The 20,602-nt window shown below is 31.6% G+C and overlaps 1 protein-coding gene across 1 annotated transcript in view; it reads left to right on the top strand.

Annotated features, from left to right (window-relative positions):
- Window positions 1-266: 266 nt before the first annotated feature.
- Window positions 267-20,602, top strand: part of LOC118743819 — a gene marked incomplete at its 5' end in the record, with an annotated part of 68,272 nt that continues 47,936 nt past the window's right edge. Inside the window, 2 exon segments of the mRNA XM_036476582.1 lie at window positions 267-423; window positions 2,231-2,397. Coding sequence (XP_036332475.1) covers window positions 267-423; window positions 2,231-2,397 — 324 coding nt within the window.

Raw genomic sequence — 20,602 nt, 5'->3', positions numbered from 1 at the left:
ACACCTGAGGCTGCTCTGAATGCATTCCGAAACATATCGTTTGTTTTTTTGGTTTGGCCCTTAAGGCTATTTGCTGCAATGGCAAATCTCCGGGTATATTTCTGCCTTGAAAAAGCTTCTCATAAAACCATGTGCCGTTCGGAGGTAGCTTGTATGAAATAGGACAACCGTCAATCACTCATGATACCTCCGCTTATACCTTATGTTATTTTAAATCATTGAATATTATATTTAGAGATTAATTTGCAAACGTTGTCTAATTTCAGATGCGCGAAGCTGCGTCACCTGTGATAAAGTATTAGCGGAACTCGAAAAAATCGACGATGACACCGATTCATTCGGTGTTGACTTCGTAAAGATTAACGACAAACGACTAGCGAAGCAATACGGAATTAAAAATTTCCCAGCACTCACGTACTTCAGGTAAGGAAATGATAGATATATCTAATCGTTGAGTTGTTAGGATTATACAAAATTTAGTATAATTAGTTTTTAGGTATGCAATTTTAGTCTAATCAAGTGCAAGTTTAATTCGGCTAAAAACTGGCGTTGTTTTTTAATAATAACGTTCTAAAGACTCAGTTCGAAATTTTGATGAAAATTTGTCGAATTTTCCCAAAAATTTTGTAAATATAAACTTGAAAACTTTGATTCATATGGTTTCGGTTAAGGTGTAAACAATATTTCTATAAATATATAACAAAATGTTTTAACTAAGTCAAGTTTTCTCAAGTGGGCCACCCAAAGTTGCCTTTTCGATGTTTCATATTTCATTGACCGATTTTGAAAGTTTACATGGCTTGAAATATCGACACCAAAGATTATTGGGCAGCGAAATAAAGTGGTCAGTTTGTAAAATTTCGATTCCTATTATACAAAAAAAAAATATTTTTTTAATAAATATAATTTTTTACCAACTTCTCATATACCTAGGAAAAGAATTCAACTATCATTATTTGCGCTAAACAAAAAATAAAATTTTCAAACTTAATTATCAAATTAAGAATTATCAAATTATTATTTTTTTTTTTATTTTAGGTTCATTTGTTCCTTACCTATATTTTTTTAAACTGGGTTTATTTTTTTTTTTTTGGTACAAAGCTTTGAGTCAATCAAAGGTAGAGTAATTTTTTTATGAAAATAAAACTGAGTGTTTAGCGCAAATAATGCTTTTTGAATACTTTTCCTAGGTATATGAGAAGTTGGTAAAAAATTGAATTTTTATTCTTTAAATATAATCTTTTATAAAACAAAAATCGAAATTTTACAAACTGACCACTTTATTTTGTTGCCCAGTAAGTTCTCTAACTGCTGTCAAAAAAATCATAAGATTCGAACGAATGGTTGCTGAAATATTTTAAAAAAGTGTAAAAGCCTGCATAAAAATTTGCTTGCAAATAAGTCGTAAAAAAAATATCGCAAAATCTTGGTGTCAATAATGCACGCCATGTTAACTTTCAAAATCGGTCACTGAAATATAAAAAATCGAAAAGCCAACTTAGGGGGCCCACTTGAGAAAACTTGACTCAACTTAAGAAACAATGTATAGATTAAAAAAAAATCAACATGTGAACACTTGTGTTAGTCACTGTATGTGTGTATATTTTTGTAGGAAAAATTAAAAAATGGTCTGCGCTTAAAAAGGCTTTGTTAAGAAATAAATTTAATTGGTCAAATAAAAAATATTGTAATTTCATAAATGTTTCATAGTTATTAATTAATGGTACTTACTATTATTCGTCAAAGCTGTTTTAAGCAAAAGGAAATAAAAATTGGGAAAAATATGGTTTAAAAAGAGTTTCAGGATATACAATTTTTAAATAGAAAATGAGGACCTTTTCGGAAAACTTTGTTGTAGGAATACATTTTTTTTTAAAGGGGTTGCCATATATCAAATAAATTAAATACTTACACGTAATAATAAGAATAATAATAATAGATTGACGCCTTGATGTTGTCACACAAAGCGGAGGGACGTACAGTTTTACGTTGATCTCGAACAGTGATTGTATTTTTATGAGAAGCTTGCCATTGCCTGCCGAGGGGCGACCGCTGTTAAGAAAAAACATGTTTTTTATATATTTTTTTGCGATGTTGCCTTGATCAGGGCTTGAACCCAGTGAATTATTGCCACTGAAAAGTGTTTTACTTAAATTTTAATTTTAGTTTATAAATAATATTTAAATACTGATCAACTTTTATATATGCAATTTCAAAAATTCCCTTACAGGGAAAAGGAACCAATTATCTATGATGGCGATCTCATGGACGAGGAGGGTGTACTCGATTTCCTCACCTCTCTGGAAGCCATGGACTTGCCCGATCGTATTGAAGAGGTCAATTCAAAGATTCTTTTAAAAATCATCGAGGATACTGACTTCGTAGCTGTTTTATTCTGTAAGTCTTTTGTTGTGTTTTATTTCGAATTTCTCTTTATTTACATTTTCGAAGTTGAATTTATACTTTTTCATAAAGTTTTTTCGCCGCACACATTAAGTAGAAAAAAAGTAGAAAAATTTTCAAAGCATTTGTTTTTAAGAACATAATATTATTTTAGTTTGCATAATTTTCTTTAGATTTCATATGCGAATTCGTAACGAAAGCCAAGCAGTTACAGTTTTTAGTTAAAGTTTTTTTTTTTTTTAAGAACTATCTCACTAATCCAAAGAAACACAAATACATTTGTAGACAATTTTACATAGAATAAATGAACAGTTTTACACACATTCATACAAATGAAATGAAAATTGTTGACTAAATTCGAATTAAACTTCTTACACATAACATTTAGGAGGTTCCCGTAAATGTAGACAAAATACAAGAATTTACACTTAGCAGGTTTTTTAGCTAACCCATGCATATGTGACTAACAACAAGAAAAAAAAATTAAAAAAAAAAAAAAAACAATGTGGAGGCGAACTGAATATGCTAAATGTTTAGCACTAAAAAAAAAAAAACAAAAAACGAAATGAGGCAAAAGGACAAATTTAAAAGCAAGAAATGAAAACTACTAAAAAAAAAGAATAAAACCTTAACGCGCTTCGCGCTCTGTCACATACTATTTACTCACTGTCCTACCTATGTCTACTAGACTTTTGGATATCTACTGTACATAAAACTATTCTGAATTGTCGACTACTTCAGGTCCCGATCATGCCACGTGTCCGCCTAGGGTTATGGGTAAGTGAACGAGCACTTAAAGTTGGATTTTCCAAATATCTACTTGTATTTGCCTATCGATCATGGCCTCTCCTCCAACTTACAACCACCAACAGCAGCCGAACTACTAGTTACAAAAAAACGCAGCAATAAAACTAAATACCAGATTGGTCTTATGCAAATTATGTCAATTAATTCTTTCCCAACGCACTCTCATCCTGCACTGGCACTGAATTGAATTTGAGTGGTGCATTTTAACTCTTTTTACCTAATGAACTCTTCCTGTTTTTTTTTTTGGTTGTCCGTCCCACCTGTTATCCTCCACTTGTTTGTACATATATATACATATACATATACATATGTATGTACATACATAGAAGTAAATTTAAATTTATGCAGCATGTGGCATGCACTTGAATGTGTTTTGATATGCAATAAAACTATCTAATTGATATTTAAAACTAACTGTGGTGCTCCATGTTGTTTCGCCCTTAAGCTTTAAAGCTTTGCATCGCTTTTGCTGTAATGCTTTATTAACCCGTTTACAACGAGTGTATGAATGTATGTGTAAAGGATATTATGCAGATATATTTAAATATGTATGAGGATATGTATACAGGTACCATTCCCAGCGTTGAACCCACCTAAAACGATGTACATAAACTAATTCCAAAACTTTGGTATTTAAACTCAAGTGCATACATAAATATACATATTGCAACAAACATACAGATACATACGATTATAATATGTATGTATCTACATATGTGTTTATAAATATTTATGAGCAGTAAAATTATGATGGCAAGTTTCGTACATATAAAAAAAAAACAAGCTGAAAACAATATACATACATACGTATCTGCACAGCAAGTGTTAACTAAAAGCATCAGGTAAAAGTAAACAACAAACCGAAGAAGTACGAATTCGCCTGTACGCAAAAATATGTATGTATTTATTTAGACCATTAACAAATTTATGGAGGAAACTGAATTATGATAAATGGATGAAAGTGAATTTCCTGTGAAAAATTCACATAAACATACATACATAAATATGCGTGTGTACGCTGTATCAATATTATTTGGTAAATATTTCACACTTTGATTGGTTAGAAATAAGTTTCGACACTCGACTTTTTCGGTGCCAAGGGAAAGATGTTTTCTAAACATTTCTTCTACTCATCGGAAAATTGTGTGGATTTTCGTTTTATTTGTCTATGCATTTTAGGATGTTTCTCATTATGATTTAGCTAATTTTAACACTAATACTTGAGAAAAAATAAAGATAAAAAAACTATAAATTATAAAAATAAAAAAAATAAAAAATGACATATCGCTAACTAGAGTGAAAAGCTGTTAAGTATGTTTTTTCTAAAGAAGTATACTTTGATACAAGAAGCACGAAGAAGAAGAAAACGCATCGTCCCCTGAAACCAGAAAAAAATTTTATATAAAGGAAAATTTTTTTAGGTCTAAAAATCTAAGAGCAACTTAACAAAATTAATAGAAATAAATTTTAAAATTAAAAGTAATAAACTTTTATCAAACAAAATTTTGATTTGTTTAATTTTTTGTTAAATATTTTTATGTTTTTAAACATGAAATTCCTTTTTGAAAACTAGAAAAAAAAATTTGTGAAATGTTTGAAAAGCATTTTATTTTAAGAATAAAAATAGTTTTGATATCAAAACATGTTATTCATCACAAAGAAGTTGTAATTAAAATAATGTACTTTTTAACATATTTTGGGTAGAACATTAGCTTTTTAATCTGAGGTCTCTGGTTCATATCCCAATGACCGCGGTAGAAGAAGTCTGATGTCAAGACGTGGTGATCTCCGAAATAGCAGCTATAACTCCTACAAAAATGTAAAGTTATTGTTGTTTTCTCGCAAACATTTTCATTAAGAAAAGCCTTAAGCTCAATAAAATTGTTTAATATAATTGTTATAACTTATATCACAACAAAAAAAAAACAAAAATTTATTCAAAAATTACTTATTTAGCAAAAAAAAATTGCGTTTGTTAAAAAATTTTAACCAAAAAAGTATCAAAGTCCAGCTAAAAATAAGGCCAACAAAAAAATTTGAATATTAAAAAATAAATTTATCCCCAAAAAAATTTAATTTGCTAAAATGTTTAAACAAAAAAAAAAATTAAATTAATTTAACATGTTTGTGGACAACAATTTTTCTCCAATTTTCGTGGGTAATTTGCCAGAGAATGTTTGGCATCACTGCAGATGCCAATGCTGTCCTCCTCGTTCCCACTAGAAGAAGGTTTTAGTCTCATAGTTACTCCTCTAATCCAACTATCAAATCGAGAATAATCATCTGACTAAATTGTTATGCGAAAAATGCTCCCTAAGGTAGAATTCGATCTTTATCAATCCCAAGTGTAAGCTACATTTTTCGTTTAAAAAGATTATCATCAGCTGATGTTTTTTTCAGTATTTGACGTTTTTTTATAGCTTTTGGTTTCTTCAATTCAACTCGCTTAAATTTAACAATTTTTCATGCCACTTCTTGAGGTAGAAATCAAAGAAAAAAACTAGGAAATGCAATTTTTATACGCTATTTTTATAGCAGACTCGCGAACACAACAGATTAGACAAGTTCATATGGCTCGTATGTTTTGTCGACGACAACATGCCCGCCCCATGGCAGGCCAATAGAATTTGCCTAACACCAAAAAAAAAGAAACATGCGAGCAAACATAAGTAGTTTATATAAAATTAGAAAAGTAAATTTAACAAGCATACATTCATAAATTAAAACAAGTAAGAGCAGCGCTGTCTTCGGCTATGCCGAAGGCTTCATACCTTTCATGAACATCTGCAAATTTTAGTTTGACAGATTACTGATTTTGAATACATCTGCATACATCGATAGAGAAGTTACATACCTATATAAAAAATCGCATCTGAACAAACAGAGGTATGGAAGATATACCTTATATTAGCACCAATCTAAGTGATTTTCACTGCTACGTGATCGGTATGTAAACCGGTAACACAATTTATTGGGTTTAGTTTCCTACATAAAGAAGATATATCGCAAAAACTGGTATCTGAACAATCAGTGGTATAGGAGATAAAGCTTATACAGCAAAGATTTTGACGATTTTCTCAGTAGACCTTGTATTTTTTATTTATAAAATATCTTACGAAATTTATCGGTTTTAGCTGTTCAAATAAAGGAGTTTTACAGTAAAATCCCATATCTGAACAATGAGATGTATGGAAGATATATGTTGTAGTCATCCGATCCTTGTTATTTTCACTGTAAGTATTCTGTTAATAATGAGTGAAAATGGTGCGAAATTTCATGTTCCTAGCTGCATAAATGGATGAATTATAACGAAAAATCTCATATCTGAACAATCAGTTGTATGGGAGCTATAGGTTATAGTTACCCGATCTTTTTAATTTTCACTGTAAGTTTTCTGTTGATAATTATTGAAAACAGTGCGGAATTTCATGTTCCTAGCGATATAAATGGAGGAGTTATAACGAAAAATTTTATATCTGAACAATCAGTTGTATGGGGGCTATAGGTTATAGTGACCCGATCTTTGTAATTTTCACTGTAAGTATTCTGTTAATAATGGGTGCAAGTACTGCAAAATTTCATGTTCGTAGCTGCATAAATGGAGAATTTATAACGAAAAATCTCATATCTGAACAATCAGTTGTATGGGAGCTATATGTTATAGTGGTCCGATTCTTCCGGTTCCGACAAATGATTAATACATTATAAAAATACACCCACATACCAAATTCGATACGGATATCTCGAAAACTGAGAGACTAGATTGCATACAAACAGACAGACAGACGGACAGACGGACAGACGGACAGACGGACAGACGGACATGGTTAAATCAACTCAGCTCGACGTTCTGATCATATAAGTATACATTTTAATGGGTCTATCTCTTTTTGTTCTGGTACTTACAAACATCGGACCAAAGTTATAATACCATTTCATGCTCATGAAAGGTATAAAAACATACTTACAAACTTGCATATGTATACTCTTTCATATACGCGATAGCGACCAGCTAAATCTCTGCAATTCGTGTACATTTGCTAGGTGACCGCATAGAGAAAATGCTCAAATGTAACATCAATCGTCTGGGCTTGTCGCCAGTCTAATGGCGATGGCGGTAGCCATGGCACATCGTCGTCACCGAGATTCAGATAGGAAAGAATTTGCATATATTTGGCGGTGCATATAGTATATGTACATTAGACTGCATCACTCCCCATACAAAAAAAAATCGGTACTGTACTATTATACAATCTATTATATTTGAAGACGTCCACCAGAATATTTCGGAAAAATATTAAGATTTAAGCGAGCTGGACCGATTTGAAAATACCTCCAAAAATGGAGTTCTTTATGAATAAAAATAGTTTCTTAAAGATGTTTTTGAAAAAATCACCTCAAATGACAAAACGGTTTAAGCCTAAAAAATTTGCATAAAAATATTTTGATGCTGTTCTTTTAACTTTTTTTAAAGATTTGTATAAGAAAAACTTGAATAACTGAACCTAAACTCTTCCGATTTAGACTTATGAGGTATCACCTTGGAAAGGCATTTTCTCACCCTTTTCATTTCTTTGCTAATAAACTCATTCAACGGATGAAAGAGAAAGGTAGGATGATGAACATCATTCAAAGTTGAATTAAGTTGTGTTGGTATTTGAAAAAAAAAAATTGGTACACGAATGACTTATTTTTGCACATAAATAAAAATAGTGGGAAAATAAATTTCTACTGAGATCCCATCAGTCTAAATCAGAATAGTTTTGGCCCAGTAATTTAAGTTTTTCGTAAATCAATCTGTGAAAAAAGTAAAAAAAGCAGCATCAAAAATGTCATTATTACGATTCCGTTGAATAAATTTTTAAATATTTTTATTCAGATTTTTTAATCCCAATCTGCTTTGTCATCCGCGGGGACTTTTTTCAAAAAGTTCTTTAGGGAACTATTTTTATTCATAAAAGCTCCATTTTCGGAGGTATTTTCAAATCGGTCCAGCTCACGTAAATCTAAATATTTTTCCGAAATATTTTGGTGGGCGTCTTAAAATATAATACATTTTGTAATCCCGGCGGAAAAACCGCAACTTGTTTTGGTGATGCAGTCTAATGTACATACATACCCGCACATATACAGCAAATAAAAAGTATGTACTACACACTACCAGGCGCCTTCAGTTTCTTTATACTTTTTTTGCTCAACATCCTGGCTTTGCTTTCAATCAAATTTAAGACTTTTTTTCAAATACTTGGGATTATGGAACAAACACTTGATTCTCTATGGACCCAGACATCGGCGTAGCCAGAATGAAATTTAGGGGGGGTTTGACCCTATTAAGCTGGTATTTCAGGGTACTATTTTATATATATATATATATGGAAAATTTGAGAGTGGGGGGGGGGGGGGGCGGGCTCGAGCACCCCCCTGCCCCTACCTGGCTACGCCCATGGACCCAGATCATTTTTAAGGTTCAGTAGTTTAGTCCGCTAAGCCTTTGTCGGTCTCAAATCAAAGTTGTATTGGACCCTTAGCACAGTTTTCACAAAGTTGGCATGAAAAGTCAGGTAATGACAACAAATTTTTAGCTTTCGATTTTATTTGAGATAAGGCTAGGGGGTTGATTTTTCTTGTCTTAAAAAATGAGGTTATTTTCTACACAAAAAGTTGTGACCAATTTTTATATTCAATATAACCTTATATGAGTTTAAAATTCCCTAACGGGTGTCTCTGTACTAAATTACTTGGTTTGATTTTATGGGAAGCCAGAAATTGCCCAGGCTCCTTAGAGAAGCTGAATAGCGTTTCGAGAGAAAGAGAGTAATACTTTCCATTCTCACACAAAAGTCCGCCACCTCATTCTAGTCGAAGCCAGATAAAGAAAAATTGCTTTTAACTAAGCAAATTTTCGCTAGTTGACTCAATCGCTTCAACTCAGTTGTGAGTTACCCATCTCTAATACTTATTGAAGTGAAATTTCTTTAGCGGCGGTTGGTTGGTTGGGAGTAAATTGGCAAATTCAACGGAAATTGCACGCGGAAATGGTGCAACGGAAATGATGCAATGGAAATGGTGCAACGGAAATGGTTGAGCCCGAAACAAGTGCTTCTTGTGTGTATGCATATGGTATTAATTTAACTAATAAAAGGTTAACGGAAATAATGCAACGGAAGTGGTGCAACGGAAATGGTTGGGGCTGAAACAAGTGCTTCTTGTGTGTATGCATTGGTATTAATTTAACTAAAATTTGCTGATAAAAGGATAAAGAATAACACTTAGAAAAAGGCCAATACAAGAATGAAAGTAAAGGTGACTACGTACATAGATAAAGAAAAGAATAAATGCAAAGGCAAAAATAAAAACAAAAACAAAGATGCGTAAAGATAAAGGCAAAAATGAAGGCCAAGGTAAATTTAGACACTTTACTTAAATATACATATCTATAAGGGCAAAGGTGAAGGGGAATATGTATGTAGATGAAGAAAATGATAAACATAAAAGTAAAGACAAAGAGGAAGATGGGGAAAGAAGGATTAAAATAAAGGTAATTTAAAAGTAAAGAATATAGAGAGAAACATAGAGACTCAATCTGGGAATTATTTTGCGATTTAAGAAATTTTCGAAATTCTCGGGACTTCTGGATATTTTTATCGGTGTTGTTATCGACATTTTTATCGATTTTGTTATCGATATTTTTATCGATTTGTTATCGATTTTGCAATCGATATTTTTAACTATTTTGTTAGCAATATTTTTTATCGATATTTTTATCGAATTTGTTATCGATATTTATCGATTTTTTTATCGATATTAATCGATTTTGTTATCGATAATCGATATCAGTGTGGCCCAGGCGCACTTACTTTTTCATTCATTTATTTTCATATGTCTACAACGAAACATAGTTATAACAGACATTAAGCGGATAATTAAATATAACAAATTAGTCTTAACACTAAACTGGCTACTTAAAAATTAATTTATAGGACAACATATGTAGGTATTAATTCAAGAAATTCATGAAATTCAAACAGAATAAGAATAAAAAGAATGGCAAGTTATTACTGACTTGACATAAGGTATCTCTCCAATACTAATGTTGTTGCTCTAGGATTGGTGAAATATATGTATAAATATCTAAAAAGTTTGAAAAATAATTGTAATCGGATAAGGTTCTGTTTATTGGCGCGCTTGCACCATAAATCGCTCTGCTCAACCTAACCCTAAAAGCAAATTACGGCTAGGAACATAAAAATGGATTATCTCAAGCAGGGAAGGGCAATCATTTTTTCCCGAAATAATATCCAATTCATCTATTATGCAAAGTTGGTAGGCTAATTAGCCGACAACGGGAGACATAAGATGGCAATGGTTCAGCAACATTGGCAATATTTAGTTTTATTTAAGTGCGAAGTGAAAGTGAGTTTTGAGTCGAAATGTGCTCCAAGATTTTTAGTCTTATTTTTCGAGTCAAGGCAAATATCTATACATATAATAAAATTGTAACAGGCCCGATCTCTGTACATTATAGATAGGAAAGAAAAGTTAATATGGGGGTCTTTAATTTCAATTTTTAAAATTTTTCTCTGTCTGCCTGTCTGTATGTTTGTACGCGCATAACTCGAAAACTAATGCATGGAATTGAATACTGTTTTCACCGGTGTACTTCTAGAGGTCCAACTTAAAGTATAGAAAGAAAGAAATTAGAGGCTTGCCACTTATCTGAAAATTGCAGTTTAAGCAAATTGGCAAGATAATATCATTTTACGAATGTTTGAAAGTTATCTGATACGAAGTTAAGCAAAAAGAAGTATGCCATCGTCCAGGCAAGATGTCCCCAGTGTGTCAGCGATAATGTCTTACCTATGGTGACCAGGAGTCTTTTCCGAGCACATTTTTATATAAAAAAAAAATTCTTCTAAGATCCTTTATGCACCTTCGCCTCCGATCCAAATGGATACTTCAAGGATTCATAGTTCGCACATTCTTCGATCTTCGTCCTTGAAAGCCATTGAAGCTTGTATAGTAAGCGTGTTCGCCTACATCAAAATAAGCATTTGAAAGAATATTTTCTATAACACAACAAAGGATTTCAATTTAATTTTGTTAATAAACAATCGTATTTGTAACATACATAAATACAAATGTACGTGAATAAAAGTGACAAAGATTTGTATCTAAAAATCCGTTTGTATCAATTGTATCAACAACCGCCAACATCAGATCTATTCATGAACAACAAAGGCAATACACGCAGCATTCATGCGATAGATAGAATCGTGGGATTAAGAACAAAAGCAGCCCACACGATTTTCTTAACAGCTCACATACATATTCCGGTGCATATTTGGATGTGTGTACATATGCACCTTAGGGTGGTCGAAAAATGTATGGGGAAAAGTCGGAATTTTTATGCTCTCACCCACTAGGCTTCTTCTATACAGAAAAAAATACCTCTATTTTTACCACGCTTTTCTTGTTTTGCAAAAAAATAAATAAAATTAGAGGTTGCTTCAAAGCGCTCAAAGTTTTCCATGTATATTTTAATGGGAAAGAAAACCACTTTTCGTAGAAATGGTATACAATTCTTAAAAGTCAATATTTTTTGATCGCTAAACTATGTTTCTCTGCAGAGATTTCTAGTAATAATATTCAATTGTTTATTTAACCATTTTTAAATACTAACGATTTTTTATTTTTTCTGACATTTTCTGGGGGTTTTGGTGGACCTACATATAAAATATCGTTACTATGAAAAAATCGCTAAATAAATAATTGGGTGTTATTATTGGGAATCTGCTGAAGAGAAATATTGATTTTCAAGGATTCTATACCATTCCTACGAAAAAAGGGTTTTCCCATATAAAATACATGGAAAATTTCGAGCGCTTTGGGCGACCTCTAAATACTTTTTGATTTCAAAATAAATAAATAAAATAAAAAAAAGTTTTTAATATAGGTACCACGCTTTTATAAATGGACTAAAAATTAGAAAATAATATATCTCAGCCCCATAGAATTTATCTTGATAACTTTTAATTTTGAAATTTTAGCAAAGTCCTTATAAACAATTTATGAGATTGAAAACAAGAAGCGTGGAGCGCATGCAATACAAAGCATTCGATTTAATTGACAATAGTCAAACTACATAACGTAGACCTAAAATTTCTACAGAGAAAGTACAAATTTGAGATCGATTTTTAGCGGTCGTTATTCATATACCCACATACATACATACATACATACATACATATATTAATCTTCATATCAATTCTGGTCTATTACATGCGCCCCACGCTTTTCATTTTCAATCTCTTAAATCAAAAGTTATCAAAACAAATCCTATGGGACTGAGAAATATTATTTTCTAATTTTTAGTCCATTTATAAACGCAAGTTATATAATTTTTTTATTTATTTTTTTCTACTTTTTAGTCTTGTCTGTATAAAATTTTGCAATAGATATTAAAATAATTCAACTTGCAGCGAAAAGAGAACAGAAGACTATGCAAGCAAAATGTTATTTGCTCACGTTTAGTATATACATACTTGTACATACATATAGCAGCAATTAATTTCGCTGTAGCGTATGTAGTGCATATCCTTAGGCGCAATATTTAACTTCTTCTGGCGGGGCGATGTCGGCCTCTAGAGTTTTTTCTAATTGTATGTCTTTGATAAGATACCTACGACGAGGTTGATATCTAGACTAGGCTTGCCATAAATACCTTTGCTATATTTATAGTATAAATGGTGGTCTGGACACACAACATTGCAAGTTGGTAAAGCATACAAATTCCGACTTCACTTTTTCACATGCATTTTTGGACCATCCTAATGTACATAGTACATACATATGTTGCATGTGTCGCCTGTGTAGATATATTTTGATGTGATTATAAAATTTGTGTTTCGGGTTTTCGAGCACAAAAAAAAAAACAGAAAGTAAAATAAGATGAAAACCCAAGAACATACATACCATAGCCACGCTGTTGTCCACCTACAATCGATGATAAAAATAGCATTCAAGCAATTTCGCGCCAACAGCAAGGCACTGCGTTGACAAATACAGCTAAATGTTGAGATTTTCCGATTTTTTTTTTCATTATACATACAAGTGAATAATATGTATATGTATTAGTACACGTTTACAGGTGTATGGTAAGCAAACAAGTTCTCTACATTTATGCATACATACATATGTAGGGGATATTCACATGCATACCCTACATAAGTATAATTAGACTTTAAATTTACACGCAATGAACTCGCAATGAACAATATTTTCATGGTCAAGTTTTATGAATATTTCACTTTTTATTGCTAATTTATTTTTAATTGCGAATACTTTGCCTATACACGTACACATAAATATAGTATATGCGAGTATACATGTAGATACATATAAGTAGATATTTATGTGCATAAAAATTGGAAGTTATTTTATGGCAGACAAATATTTTCAAAAATTATGAATTCAAGCGCATAACTCCTGCTCGTAGTAAGAGAAAGGTTTTTAAAAATATACATACCATTTTTGTAATCGTTATCGATATCGACTTAGCAATTTATGTTGGTTACGTTATCGATACCTTAATTTTATTGCTATCGATATCGATCTCAGCATCGTGTTAGTTATCATTATCAAATTCGGTATTGTTTCAATATTATCGATACGCCAATTGTATTAATGTCGTTAGTGATCTCAGCATCAACTTAGTTATCGTTATAGATTTTGTTTATCGTTTTAATGTAATTATTGTTATCGACTTTATAATCGTTATCGGCCCTGTTATCGATTATTTTTAATACTATTAGAACTGACATTGACGCTGTTGTTCTTATTGCATTCGTTATCTTATTTGTATGCTTGTTTATGTAATTCGTGTGAAGCTGTAACCTCTGATCTAAAATCTCCAGAAAAATTTCCTTCGATTTATTTACATACATATATATATATATATATATTAAAAAGTTCAAGTTTAATTTGTTGTGAAAGGGCATTTTTTTTTGTTCTTTGAAATACTAATTTTGATCTTCGATTTTATCGATGGCTTCAAATTTCTGGATTCGTCAGTTCGAATCCCCTACAAGTGTAGGGATCAGATTTAATGGCTGCTACTTCGCAAAGCGATACAGTAAAGGCATGTCAACAGATACTCGATACAGCTACGCTATATTGACTAAAACACGATACGCAGATATTTGTGTCTTTTTCTGGAAATTTGGTGGCAATCGCAGAGTGAATTCTTCTTGAGTATCAATATTTGATCAGACCGATGTATGTACACTCCATCTTACTAAGGGAAAACACCAAAACACCTTACTTCAGATCAGTTTAATTCTTGTTCGCAGTGACCGGTTGTATGCATATATATATATCGATATCCTTTTTATGCGTGTTGTTTACATCAATATCATATGTTAATATTTATCGAAATATTTATCAATAGATTTATGGATATATATACCGATTAACATGCATTGCAAACGCTCAGTTACATTGTTAAATCGATAAAATTAAATATTTTTTTTTATTAAATTTTTTTTATTTATTAAGTTTTTTTTTATCTCAAAATGGCGGGTCCGAAAAGGCGACCAAATTTTATAATGTTCATTTCCACCAAAAACTTTTATAAACGGGGGTTTTCCAGGTCGCTGATTTTGAATCCGATTTCAGATTTTTAGAATTTAAAATGGCGAATCCAATATGGAGACCAAAGTTTTTAATTTTTTTTCCCCAAAAACTTTTATATAAGGGGGTTTCGAAGTGGCGATGTGAGATTTTTTTTAAATTCAAAATGCGAGGCTATCGGATTCGGAGCAAAAAAATTAAGTTTAAATTAGTATATCACATGTTTGCTATATATTTTTCCATAATCATAGGTGCATCAAATAGAAACCGTTTCCTTTGGATATACATAAGTATCACGAGAGTTTATATTTGCATTTCATTTGTACAAATTTGTACTTAAATATTTATTTGAAGTGTAATTTCATTCAAGTCAAGTATCAAGTTGAAAAAAAAAATAACGTAAAATGCATTTTTCTCCTATGTATCATATCTGTACCTATGTATGCATATCATTTTTGCTCTTTACTTTAAGTAGTTGTTATATTCTTCGGAGAACAAAAAGTTTGAAACGGCGCTTTTTGCATCTCAGCTGACAGCTTTTTATCAAATATCGAAAAGCACGGCAAAACACACGCAGAAGTTTTCTTCTAAGAAAAAAGCCCATTATTCAAAAAGTACAACATTATTCTCAGCCCACAAACTATAAATTGAACATTTTTATTGCCCACAAAACTTGAAGACCACCAAATCAAATCAATTTTTTATAGCTCTACTTAAAGTGTAATATTATTGCTCAAATTGGATGTCAACTTTTACAGCTAACATCTCAACGGCAAAACTCTTTCACTGCACTTTTTACTCTGGAGAATTAGTTTAGTGAAGGGACAAAAAAAAATCGATTTATCGATACTTTAAAATATTACTTTTGGCCCGCAAATAGTAGCTGCCAGACCATAATCTTTTTTTTTCTAATATAGATGTTGCTCGAACCAGGGATCCAACGCAGGTCTTTGCACTGAAAAACTGGCCCTAAGTGTACGACCAATTTGTTCGCAGAAGTGGCCATTCTGATATATTTCATCCCCTTAAGCACATCGGGGTAATTCGGATTAAGCCGGGACTTGTTAATTTATTTAACCCGTTGAATACAGATATTTTCGTAAAATACGCTCTTATAATAAAAGTAAAAAAAAACGATAATGAACGGTTATGGAAATGTTTTTAATTTTTAGTATATTTTTCAAGTCATTAATATTCTTATGCGCATAGGAATCTCTGGTTACAAAGTTGAATGTGAAATTTTTTCTTTTCAAAAAGTTTGATTCGACAAACATTTAGTGCTTATCGTAAAACATATTGACACGATTTCACTATTTATCTTAAAATTTTTTAATTTCAATTAATGGTTTTTAAAGGTATAGTATATTTTTTAACAAAAACCATATCAATCCAAGTTTCAACCTTTGTGCGAAATTAAAAAAGAAATCAACAAACTTTGTAAAAATTTCGGACTTTCTAATTTGATTTTTTAGAAATATTTTGAGTATTCAGTTTTGTAGCCCAGTTTAAAGTACCCTAAATGTTTGAGAATTTTTTTCGTTGAAGGTGTTGCTAATTTTCTCCATATAAAAAAAAAAAAATTGTCGAAAATGCGTCGTATTGAATAAAATGACTAACATGGTCAATAAAAAGATTTGCCTAAAATCAGTTATTTTAAACTTGCAGTAAAATTGAATGGGCTAAAAAACTGCATACTGAAAATATTTCTTAAAAATCGAATTAAAAAGTTCGAAATTTTTACGACAGTTTGTAAAATTTTTTTTAAATGTTGCACAGATTCATGCTTGGATTTGTTAAAAATTATACTATATTTTTATAAACAAATAATGAAAATTAAAAAATATTAAGACAAATGGTCAAATCTTGCCAAGCCTAAGCCACAGCAACCATCATATGTCAACGAGATATTTTGGTATTTCCGCGATAAGAAATCCAAATAACTGTGCGGCATTTTATCAAAACAACTTATCTCGAGATAGGCCATTCTTTTAGATGCTCTTCCAATGGAAGTTTTTCTAATGAAAATATAAAATTTTTCAATGGAAACTTATTGTTGTATTTACATATGTGAAGAAAAAACCTTTTTTCTATATTTAAATCATTAAATCTGTTCCGACATAAGTTTTCTAAATGGTAAATTTTTTTGTTTTGTTTTTCATTTCAATACCCAGTGTAAATTTGGCATAAAAAACATTTAATTTTTCCACCTATTTCCTCATTATTTGTCGTCAATTTTCTATTCCTGATGTATTGTCACCATGACAGCACCCCCCTCGCTCTGCAGTTTATCAATTGTAAAGTTGGTAACGATTTTGCGTTGGCGAACACGGATGCACCCACTCGATAGTTGAGCGAAATTGGGCGAAAATATTTATGGTAGCGTAGCGGCACTTGTTTCCATTGTTACCTCAAACATGGCTGTAGTTTTAGATATTCGTGTTGTTGTTGTTGTTGTTGTTTTTATATGTGGCCTACAAGTGTCTCATATGGGTGAAGGCGAACATGGGCAGCGCGTGTGCGGCCATTAAATGCATCTCGAGCGATGACTTCGATGTTGTTGTTGGCATAGCTGCATGCGTGTATACATATGTACATACATATGTACATATACATAGCAAATATGTATGTATGTATGCATGTTAGAATACCGTTTGGCTAGTGTCGCTTTTTCGTCGTTTGCAACCGTTTTGTGAAAATGGCTCGCGAATTGACAGTCGAACATTAATTTTTGCGCTTGGACGGGCTAACAGAATTTTTAATTGCATTTGCAGTAAAACACATAATTTAGTTCTGCAGCAACTTGACGTGCATACATACATAGTGTGTATGTGAGTAAATGCATGTGAGCTTATACATACATAGGTATGTATGTATAAATTATGTACTATGGATGGCTGTATACACTTACATTTGTACATACGTACATACGTTTAGTTTGCTGTGTTGAGTGAAATTTAAATATAAAAACATTTCATTTTGAAAGAAATGCAAATGGCTTGAATGGTTGTCAGTGGCTAAAATGCATTTTAAAATAAATCGAAATACCTGAACTTATTTCTGTTTTGTTTATTTGTTTTAAAATTCGCTCGTTCTTTCACTTCAATGTTAGAGGGGGCGTATACGTGACTTATAAGTTTGTTGTGTGTGTGTGTGTGTGTGTGTGTGCGCGTGTGTGTGTGTGTGTGTGCTGGTATCCACTGTGGCAAACAATTTCGGCGTGGCAAATCTATTTCAAATTAATACAAAGCTGTCGATGTAATGTCAGTCAATTCGAAGAACTAAATGATCAGGGGATATTTATGTATATAAAAATATTTTCATATTTAAACACGAACATCGCTTGTTTGCTGGAAAATGACAGAATTCAAAAATTAGTTTTTTGTGTAAATGCTTGAAATATATACATATTTCACTCTTCCAGTAAGCAAATGATACTAGGTACCTATGTGTATACAATAGGGTGGTCCAAAAATAACAGGAAAGTCAACTATGAAGAATTTTCTTGCCACGGATTTTTTACTATTTTATACATTCTTCAGCTTTGGAGAGTGGATTGGAAAAAAATAATGAATTAAATTAGCTAATTGCTTTATCGATTTTTTTATTGAGTTAGAAAGGTTACTTTAACCTTATAATTTTTTTTTTTTTTTTGGCTTCTCTAATTATTGTCTACAAAAGTAGCCCCGACAAGGGCTTAAAATCGCGAAATAGACTCGATAATCCCAAATGATATCGAAAAATATAATAAACGGTATACTGAAAAATTAAAGAAAAATTCCGAAAACCCCCCAAAAGTTTCTACAATAATCCCAAAAAGCAAAACACGAAGAATTCCGAAAAAATCACAAAAATCTTCAAAAGTTTGTAAAATCTTTGAATCTTTAAAATAAAGAAAGCTTAAATTGCCGATTTCTTTTCTTTACCTAAACCGTTTATTATTTAGAAGTCTACTTATCACTAAAGGCCTTCTCCACCAATTTCAAACACAAATGTGAAGACCTTCAATTTTACTCCGCTTCGGAACAACAAATGGTTTTAATTAGAAGCTTTTTAAAGGCAGAAATACATTCGCGGGTTTACCATTGCTTGCGCTCTGGACAAAAGAAAGCAACTTTTACTTTTTTCATTTACTTTAAATGCGTCTATAATGCTGGAAGGCGATTGGGTCGAAATACCCCTGCTTTTTTAATAAGCCCGAATAATGTTAAATAATAATAAAATCTATTCAATACTTTCATGATTATTGATCAGCACTAACCGGAAATTTGATAATTACTGACTTAAATACTCAAATCAATTACTGAAATACATATTAGTCTCTACTAATACATATTGTCGCTGTGGTGTAGTATGAGCGACTTTTTATAACTATCCACATGGGTAGATACTTACAATGAGGGCGATAGGTCAATAGATAGCTTTAGATCAATCTCCATTGATTTTTTTCTATGTTTCCTACTTCAAATATATATTCTTAATATAGGCTTAAATAGCATTATTTTTATGTTATGAAGTTTGCCTGGTGTCACACTTTCTATTGGCTTCAAAATTTTTTTTATTGGTTCTATACATGAAAAAATGCTAACACGTAATCAAGTAATTTTTTTTTCGGAGATATGATCTGTCAAAGTTTGGATTTTTTCGTGATTCTGACTAATGATGTACATCGTAAAGACTTCATCCCAAAGTCGTTTTAAAGCTAAAGAAATGGACTTAACATATCTATACCGTCACTAGACACGAATAAAGGCGCGTCATTGTTTTGACGGCGAAAAGGATGCATTGACGAAAAAAGGCGCGTGAAAAATATTCGGCGAAAAAAGACGCGTAAACCCAGTTGACGGCGAAAAACTCTTTGGGGAATGTACATACTATTACACCCGCCGACATAGTTGACCGCGAAAATATGTTTACGTATCTTTCTTCGCCGTCGACTAGGTTTAGACGCCTTTCTTCGTTGAAGTTTTTTTATGTGTCTTTTTTCGTTGTCAACTTCTGAGCTCGCGCCTTTATTGGTGTCTAGTGACGATATATAAGATGGTCCTACAGCTAACTTAGCTATCAAGAATTGAACTTATTGAAGTTGATTTGCATAGTGAAGACCAGTTAACAATGGATTTAAAATGACTCCATCGTAATCCTTGTTGAAATATCTATAAAATACATGTTTCATAAAAATGGGGGTTTTTCAAGAACTATTTTTAAATATTTTACTTATGATGAGATATACATAGCAAGGTGTTCAAAATTGTGTTTTTGAAAAATAAAAATTTTATTGGGAATTTCGATACCTTTGAGTGGAAGAATTTCTTTTGCAGAATATTTTTTTATGTAGGTATGAAAACACTGATTACTCCTTAAATTTTTCATACAAGTAGCACATATCGGTTTCTGAAATGTTTTTAAAGTTAGTTTAGTTTTATGTGTTTTGGAACGAAAGTCCATCCTCCAATTCAAGTTTGGTTTGTAAACAAAATTTGACAAATGTTCATTGAAATTAATATGATACAAAATTTGTATTTCAAAACGGCGAAACATGGCAACCCTCTTCAGAAATATTTTTAGATTAAAGGTCCCTAAAATACTTTTCATTTGATATCCATCTTGCGTTGCTTTCGTTCAATTTTTCGGAATCGAAATTAAGTGGCAACCTTACACTAATATCATAAGAGATAACACTTATTATATAGACAGAGCGTTGTTTAATTGCCTTCTTTTAGTATCCGTAAATCGTACAATTGTATATTTATTTTCTAAACATAAA

The sequence above is a fragment of the Rhagoletis pomonella genome, unplaced genomic scaffold, assembly GCF_013731165.1.
Source record: "Rhagoletis pomonella isolate Grant_MI unplaced genomic scaffold, Rhpom_1.0 Rhpom_scaffold_00007, whole genome shotgun sequence".
NCBI lineage: Eukaryota > Metazoa > Arthropoda > Insecta > Diptera > Tephritidae > Rhagoletis > Rhagoletis pomonella.
This window is presented reverse-complemented; position numbering and strand designations above follow the sequence as displayed.